We start from the raw sequence: 9,286 nt of genomic DNA, 5'->3' as shown, positions 1-9,286 counted from the left end.
TATATATATATATATATACATATATATATATCTGCACCGCATACTCAGATTAGTTTGTTGAATATCTGCTTGTCAGTTGTAAGCCTCCTTTTATCTGGGATTCGATTCCCCCCCGAGTGTAGGGTGTAGTACTTGAATTCTTAGGTGCATGAGAGATGACCAGGGCTTATATAATAGCCTCTGACCATTCCTTTTTTTTTAAATAAATATATATATTTATATTAGCTGGATTACATAAGGTATAATAATGAAAATTTAACAATTAAATAATATGAAGTAAATATTTTATTAAATTACTAAATTAATACTCATGTTTATTGTAGGCTTAAATTCTAAAAGGGTCTAAGTTAAGCCAAATTCAAGTACAAATCATTTGTCATCAAAGTGAGCACTCGTTCTTTTAATCTATAGTAGTAATTTATTTATTCTTAACTATTTTGCCGTGAATGACACTTGCACATGCTTTTTCCTGATTGCGTTTTTTTAATTGGTCATATTATTATGAATGTTACAACTTTTTACTTTTATGCATTTGGTATATATTATATATAATATATGTTTATATTGACTGTTTGTATGTGCGTGATTGACTATGATAGAATCACCATTTGATGGTATTAGTGGGGGAAATTAAGCTACCTGTGTACGTATATGGTAAAAGATATTGATATTGATGTATCTTAATTGACACAATTTTTTGGCGGTGCTTCTATAACGATTGTGCATATATAGAATGATATTGATTTGTTATTGATGTAGAAATATTCTTTGAAAAATATCAAAGGTTTCTAGTGATTTATTAAAAGCTTGACTGGCATACGTGTTACTTTCTTTCCTTTTCTATTACTGTGGTTTTTAATTATGAGTATTCGCTGACATTGTTTACTTTAATGTTACTTTTAAATTAATATTTTTCAGGTTTAATTAAGTGATTAACATGAGCGTTAGAAGAAATAACGTTTATAGAAGACATAAACAACCAGTAACGATGTAATTTTAAAGATATTGTTAAATTTTTTTTATTAGTGGCTCTTTCATTTGTTAAATAATAATTGAATATATAAAATTTAATTTACATTATCCGACCGTCTGTTCCCGTCTTGGTTAATTCCAAGCCCCGACTTGGTTGTGACATGTATAATCCTAACTCTAAATATATTATCCCTACTTATACTAACAACAATAATAACATAAAAGACAAAATTACCCGTAGGCACCGGCCTAACACAATCTTGATTAAGCCAGACATGTAGTTGGTGTAAAGTGGTTTCAATATACTTCATCTTTGATTAAGTTCCATATGCACATGGAGATCTTTTGGGTTTTTAGAGAATCGCCTAGGTGGTTATGCTGCTAATGTGATGCTTTTGTAGAAGCATTTGCCAACATCTATAAATATGAGGGGACTGGCAACAAGAAGGGTTTCACATTTTGTCGTTTGATTAGCTAGTTGTCTTGGGTATTTTAGGTCATGTGGCTTAAAAGCGCAAGGGTCCAAGCACAACATATGTGTGTGCGAGAGAGAGAGAGTGCTCAATTTCTTTGTCATCATCCATGGCTTGATTTATTCATTAAAATTTATGTTGGAGAAACATTATGATGGTGATCTAACAAGGGTGATATAGCTTCAGTACACCACTTGTGCAAATCCAATAATTATGTGCTAGTAAACTCATGTTAGGGTTGATAGTTGAATTCATAAATGACATTAAAATGCATATGACGATGGTATTTTTTTTCATTCCTAAGATTAGACCTGGGAATGGCCCTATAGCTTTGCCTACCTTGTCTGACTCAATATTCTGTTCTAACAATTGAAGTTGATTTAGTTAAATCCCTGTATGATCCCTAATTGTTTGTATGTGGCCAATTTAATCCTAAAGTATAATATTTCTCCAACATAATCTCTTAAATAAATGATATTCGTTAAAATGGTTTATTAGAGATTCTAAATCGGTTTGTGTCGGGTCAAATCTGGACCAAACTTGACTATACCTGAATCAAACTTATCAAGTGCCTCTGGTTTACCTTGGATGTTCCTTGTGAGAACGAGTTGTGTTCTTCATTTTGTTGAACTTCTCCCTTTATTTGATTCAGTTCAGTACATTGTCTATGACATTAGTTGAATTCACTGTTACCGACATGTGCCCTAAGTATCAATTATTTTTCATTTGCATGAGGGTCGTTACTCGCGGTCTTTGTTACGGAATTTTTCTTTTGCCATTGTGTATTGTTGTTCAGTGCCTTAGTTTCATGAATCAATTCTTTGGCCACCCTTGACTATTTTTATTTGTTGCCTCGATCTTTAATTTTAGTGACTTGTGGTTATAAGATTTATTATTATTATAGTTTCTCTAATATAATCACGTCACTATTTCCTTCCTATCCAAAACACGTAAATATATAAATATTTTGTTTTTTTTTACTTTATTTAATTGTCAATCACCTTTTCTTTACTTAGCACCAGTCCATAATGTACACTCATTCTAATTATTTTTTTTTTTATGAATAATTATCATGCAGGCTCCCAAGTTTGAGTTGTGCTTTGTTTTTTTCAACGACCTTAAAACCTCCTCTTTGATTCTTGTGATTTAAGTCACACTTCATTTATATTGTTTTACCAAAATATTCAATTAAGTGTTAATAGATACAAAGACTTCTCCATTTTTTCCTCTATTTACTTTCTCTTTCGATGTAGAAATTACCCATTCTCACTTGAACTTAGTGTCGGTTATGTCGAACAATTTTCTATGATTTCACCTCCCCGTTATTGACCTCTTACAATATAAACAATGGTGGATCCAACAATATCAACCGCTTTAAAGCTAACTATGAGATAATCCTCTAGATTGTTGTTTTGTTGCAACCCAAGCATTGATGGACTAAACTCATTAGAGGCAATAAGGCTAGCAAAATCGATAAGAAGTGCAAAGATAGGAGATAAATTGGTTTGCTCGACAATATAGTCAAATGTGATGCCAGTAATGGTGATGCAAAGACTTGTTGGAGGACAAAGTAGTCCAATGTAGGGGGGAGGGATGGATTTGACGATGGAGAAGTGGTTGATGGATCTGTTAGATGAGGAGCTGAAGGCAATGGTGGATGCAAAGAGGTAGTAGGAGCAAGCACCAATGATGCTGTCAATCTTGTTCATGACTGAGACTTTCATTATATTCTTGGCAGTTATGGAGCTACTAGGTTAGATGTTATTCACATAACCTAACCTAACCCATAAGAGAAATATCAAGGATGAACATATTTTTATTATAAAACTTAACGTTGTCCAATTTATGTGAAAAAAATTTATCAACTAAATTAATGGATGGTTTTATGTTGTTAGCAAAAATGTATCTCTTTGAGACCGGAAACCAAGCAGAGATACAGCAAAAGCTCTAAAGGATCAAGGGATTAAAATGGAGTGTTTTTAAAGTTGTAGCATTATGTGAAACATCACTCAAAATTTTGGGACATAATACTACTCGTTTTAATGCATCTTATCATAGTATTCTTGACATCTATGGAGCTAGTGTGCTAGATGTTTGAACTATTGATTCACATCGCCTGACTTAAACCATAAGATAAATCTTGTGAAGGTATTTTGATTACAAAAAAATTAATTTTATCCAAATTTAAGTGAGAAAAAAAATATTACTCCAACTAAATTGATGGATTATTCAATATCTTTAGCAAAATTCAAGGTCTTTGCAGAAGGGAAACCGAGTTGGGAGCTATAGCAGAACCACTGCAGGATTAAAATGGAGGTTTTTTAAAATTGTAGAACTGTGTGAAGCACAGTTTAAAACTGTGGGACCTAAATAACATCCACGCTTTTTAAATTGTATTGTTAAGTTACATTTATTTCTCTCATTAAACAGTACTTGTGAGGCACTTATTCATACACTGAACTTTTTGTAGTAGTAGTTCTTTTGATTGATCAATCAAAAAATCGTAGCAGTAGAACAATACATTTTGACATTGGTTTCTTTTATCCTTTGTCTGCACTTGATTAATTAGTTGGATCTTGTCAGATCTCTTACTTGATCACTGTTGATAAATTTTGATTAACTTGTCTGTCCTTGCTTCTGGATTTTAGAGACAACTGCTCCATTATCTTGGGCAACAAGAATGATGATTGCCCTTGGTGCTGCCAGAGGGCTTGCTTTCCTGCACCATGCAGAGAAACCTATCATCTACCGTGACTTTAAGACCTCAAATATATTACTGGACTCTGTTAAGTACAGATCTTTGTTTTGATCGATTCATTTCCTAGGTTTTGACATCTTTTTGATATTTTTCTAGTTTATTGTCTTGACTTTGCTTCTTTTTTAGGACTATACAGCAAAGCTATCTGATTTTGGGCTTGCAAAAGCAGGGCCACAAGGTGACGAGACCCATGTTTCGACGCGGGTTATGGGCACCTATGGATATGCTGCTCCAGAATATGTCATGACTGGTATTAAGCTCTTTCTGAATAAAAAAAAGGAGGCATTTACAAACATATCACCCAATTCCTACGGATTTACATATCTAATGCCTAAAATTTACTTTCTACATGTATACCAACCAAGTCTTTCATACAACAACAACAACAACAAACCTTTATCCCACTAAGTGGGGTTGGCTACATGAATCCTTTTCTCCATTGCTTCCTATTGAGTGTCATATTTTCATTTAATTCTAATAAATTTATATCATTTTTTATACAATATTCCCAAGTCTTTCTAGGTCTATCTCTGCCTTTCTTAACATAAATCGAAACATAAAAAATCGAATCTAAAACATCTACTTTCCTAATAGGATCATCAGATGGTCGACGTTTAATGTGACCAAACCATCTAAGACAACTCTCTCAAATTTTGTCCGCCATTGGAGCTACACCAACCCTACCACGGATATTTTCATTTCGCATTTTGTCTCTAAGTAGTTTTATGATTCTCTTTTAAAGGCCAACATTTCAACGCCTTAGAGCATTGCAGGTCTCACCACCAAATCATTCAACATCACATAAAAAAATGTCACTTTTTTTATTTTTAAAATGTAAAATACACCCTTTCATTTATTAGTAAGGTGGTATGCGTGTAAAAATTGAAGTTAAGATTTTAGATATGTAAATACATAGGAATTGAGGTGTGTCTGTAAATCTTCCAAAAAAATGTTTGCCAGCTTCTGTTCAGTCTGTCTTCAATATTATATACAGCATGGCTGCTTCTATGTTTTATGGCTTTTGTACTGTGTTTGATCAAAGTAGTTTTCAAATTTCTATACTATTTATTCCAGCCTTAATTAACTTACGATTTAGTATTGTCATCTGGCTAAGTTGAGCCATGCAACTTCATGTTCAACATTGGATTTTTTTTCTACCACCCACTCAAACTAGATACCACATTATGCTTTATTATAAGTGTTACCGCTCCAGTTCAACTTGTTTATGAAAGGCGCAACTTAAAACGCAAACTTCTTGTTGATCTTCCTCTTTCTTTTATCAAATTTCTATGAAATTACTCGGTTCTCTATTGGATTTATCTTTGGTTGAAACAATAGAAATTGTGCTTTTATAGAGAAACTTTTGAGAAAGATGGGGAGTACGTAGTGTTCTTAAGATGAGAAACAGTGAGAAAGCTTTAGGGTTCACACCAGGAGAAAATCTGTCATATTCTTTCCTTGGGATTTATGCCTTCCATGGCAGGAAGAGGAATGCACGAAAAGTCTCAGGAATCAAGATTCCTGTGATGGGAGAGGAAGACAACTGGTAGGATAGAGGAGAGAGAAATGAGGAAATTGAACCTTTCAAATTTCTTTCATAATTTATAATGAAACTATTATTCATCTAACTACTACTTATAGAAATAAAATTACAAGTCAATTCAAATTTAGTTCCAGATAAGAACTAAATTTTATCATTCAAAATAAGGATAATCCTAATAATTTGATTCAATAAAATTGAATCAAAATCCCCAAATTATTAAAAAATTCCAAGAAAACATTCAACAAGTTCAGAATAATTTTGATGCGTTTCTTATAGAGCATTATCCCCTCGCAGAACCTGAGTGTTTCTCCCACTAGTGAAATTAAACAGATTTTCACTGAGTAACGGAAAAGTATATGCATGTTTTTTTCTATAAAAATTAAACCATCTCTCTATCCAGACTTAGATCTTTAGAATCCATAGGGAAATGTGATATGTTTACGAGCTTATAGCAGAGGAAGAGGATAATGGCTGAATTATGGGTAATTGATGGCAGTCAATGAGGAAGTATTTCAAAGAGCGGATGATGCTTGCTGTAGTCTATGGCATTGAAGTGAGAATACCTTGTTGGATCAACCTGTTGATCATGAGAATTAGTCTAAGGGAGTACTTGGTTGCTTGTAGGCACAATATACATTATATAAAGTCAATGAACTTTGATACAATGCATTATAATGCAGTTTCTAATTAGAAGTCATTATGGTTTTTTACTGCAGATACTCTCAAAAAGAATTATTTTATTTCACATATAAAATTAATGAAAAGTTCATTAGTTTCTATAACCTGTTTTACTATTTTGTGTGGATTAATAACTAATATGGGCTCTAAGTGAGACTGTTCTGAGATTCCTAAATGTAATTTAGGGGTGGATATAGGGGGCAGATATTGTGAAATAGCAAGAGAAACATAATATGCGAAGTTGGTGTAGTTTGGAAGGGGATTAGAAAAGTTTGGCAGCTGTCCGGATTGAAAAGAGCAGGAGAACAATGAAACTAGCGATTCAGCATGGCTGCCGAGAGAGGTCCACCACCTATTCCCAAATAAGCTATTGACACACCATTTGCAAAAGTAAAAGGATACATCTTACAGCACATCTTAGGATAGAAAAATCAGAGAAAACATTTTCTAAATACATAAACCAAACACAAGCGTCCCAAGCCCAGAAATTAACATGTAAATAGTTTCTATGCATCTATTTCAAATATTATAAAAAAAGGGGCCCACAAGGCTTGACATAAGTTAGTATGCGGGAAAGTCCCACTACAGGACTCCATGGGACTGGATTCCATTCTTATCTTGATTCTCGCTTAAGCGAGGATCGTGGAATCGCTCCTGTACCACTTAGGGCTCATTTGGCTGACTGTAAATAGAAAACTAGTTTAAGAAAATGATGATTTGATTTTGATTCATGTTGAGTGTGACAAATAAATAATCACTGCTAAGGTGGTTCGGGGTCATTTTGTGGAGTTTTAAATCACTGTTATACCTAAATAGATGCAAACAGATGATGAATTTAACGAATTTCAATCTTTTCTGAAAGCATGATTTCTGTCTTTAAGCAATCATAGGAGTTCTTAGGAAAGTAGACAAATTTCTTTGGAAGTAGTGGTTTTACCATGAGGTCAAATAAAATCTCTAAATAGTTGATGAACGGGGAACCTGAGGCATTTTTATCCAACAGGTTTATGTTGTGCCAGATTCAAATCTCCTGCAAACTGTACGCAAACGGTACTATTAAAGGACCCATACATAGCCACTCGAACTTCTAACATCACTAGGTTGAGTTGTCATGATTTATTTTTATAATGTCAATGATGAATATCTTTGCTCTCTCATTCATTTCAATTATTCAGATGTTAAACACAGAATTAGAATAACTTTTTAGCATTGTTTTCTGAACTTGAGATTCATGAGACACTTAATCGCGGACTCATTAATAAGAATTTTTTCAATAGCCATGAATTGATCCTTGGTAGATTTACGAAGGTGCTTAAAACCGTTTCGTAATCCTTGTAATAACTTATTTAATAATTTTTTCAATTAGGAAGATTTGGGCTTATTGTATAAAAAATGCTCTTGTTTGTTGCTGTCCTGTATCTATGAAAGATTAGTTTGTACCGCAAAACCTCCTTTTTGGCTCCATCTTTAACAGAACATTGAACACTTTTGAAGGTTCTAATTGATATGGTTTTAAGATGGAGCAGCCTTTTATGTAACTAATCGCTCTTCATTCACAAACTCATACCCTCACCACACCAAGCCCAAATCAGTTCATCTCCCCTCTCCTCTCCAGATGGTACTTCGGAGAATAGTTTTGCACACTAAGAGCACTTATTTCCATCCCTACTCTCCTTAGATGATTGTCATACAAAGCCTGCTATAATGAAGGAAACCTCAGTCAAATTTGAGCCATCAAAGCTCTCAGCTATTTTTGCTTATTGTAGGATCTTTACTGTTTGGTTTACCTCACAGGTGCCTGAACCTGTACTGTAATACTTCTGCATCTTCTTCTACAAAACCTCATTTCACCTTCCCTCCATGTAATTTTATTCCATGTTTCTCTTCTGATACACCATTGAATCCCAAAAAAATCTCTCAACAGGTCATTTGACCTCAAGGAGTGATGTCTACAGCTTCGGAGTCGTCCTTCTTGAGCTTTTAACTGGCCGGAAATCCATAGACAAGACCCGGCCTGGCAAGGAGCAGAGCCTTGTAGACTGGGCTCGTCCCAGGCTCAATGACAAGAAGAAGCTGCTCCAAATCCTTGATCCGAATCTGGAGGGCCAGTACTCCATGAGAGCAGCTCATAAGGCTTGCAGTCTTGCCTTCTACTGCCTCAGCCAGAACCCAAAGGCAAGACCTCTAATGAGTGATGTAGTGGAGACATTGGAGCCACTGCAGGCGAGCGATAATGGCATAAGCGGCATCCCTGACTGCAGGATGAACAGAAGGCTTGCAGCTACCAGCATGGGTTGTCGGCCAATTCCGACAGCGAAGTGTTCTTCGCCCGGCACTGTGGCCGCTTGCCGAGTGAGATGATCCTCCTCTTGTACATTTGATGATTCTACTTGTTGACTTGCTATGTGCGTCTGTGTTTTATCTTTGTGGGCTATTTTCCTTATTTTTGTTGTTAATGCTGCAATCTTAGGAGAGGAAACCCAGCCAAAGGCAGGGTTTTTGTTGGAGTAATGGATCTGTAGTTGTGCGCTCAAGAGGCTGATGTCTTTTTGTTACCTCAGTGCTCGTTTGAGGATGCGGTGGTTGTAGTGCTTGTGTTGTGTTGTGTTCTTTAGTTCTGTACTCTGGCAATATTTTAAGGCCCAAATCATCTTATTTTCTCTTATGTGACTATTCATCCTTCAAGAGAGTATTATGATGATAATGTGATCATGAAACTAATCATTATCCAGCTTACATATGATTGTGATTTTGTGATAACATAAAATGAAAATTGCATGTGAATTCAATTTTATCATTTTGAAGAATTAGGGTCTATTTGATTTTCTCATTGCTTTTGCTTTTCAGATCATAAATTTGTGT

At 34.7% G+C, this 9,286-nt stretch overlaps 1 protein-coding gene across 1 annotated transcript in view; it reads left to right on the top strand.

Moving 5' to 3' along the window:
• Nucleotides 1-9,042, top strand: part of LOC110024901 (probable serine/threonine-protein kinase PBL8) — a 24,868-nt gene extending 15,826 nt beyond the window's left edge. Inside the window, exons 5-7 of the mRNA XM_020725091.1 lie at nt 4,094-4,230; nt 4,330-4,453; nt 8,349-9,042. Coding sequence (XP_020580750.1) covers nt 4,094-4,230; nt 4,330-4,453; nt 8,349-8,785 — 698 coding nt within the window. The 3' untranslated portion in view covers nt 8,786-9,042. The remainder of the gene's footprint in view (nt 1-4,093; nt 4,231-4,329; nt 4,454-8,348) is intronic.
• Nucleotides 9,043-9,286: the final 244 nt, after the last annotated feature.

The sequence above is a fragment of the Phalaenopsis equestris genome, unplaced genomic scaffold (assembly GCF_001263595.1).
Source record: "Phalaenopsis equestris unplaced genomic scaffold, ASM126359v1 Scaffold000278, whole genome shotgun sequence".
Classification (NCBI taxonomy): domain Eukaryota; kingdom Viridiplantae; phylum Streptophyta; class Magnoliopsida; order Asparagales; family Orchidaceae; genus Phalaenopsis; species Phalaenopsis equestris.
The sequence above is the reverse complement of the archived record's forward strand: the minus strand, read 5'-3'. Positions and strand labels throughout refer to the sequence as shown.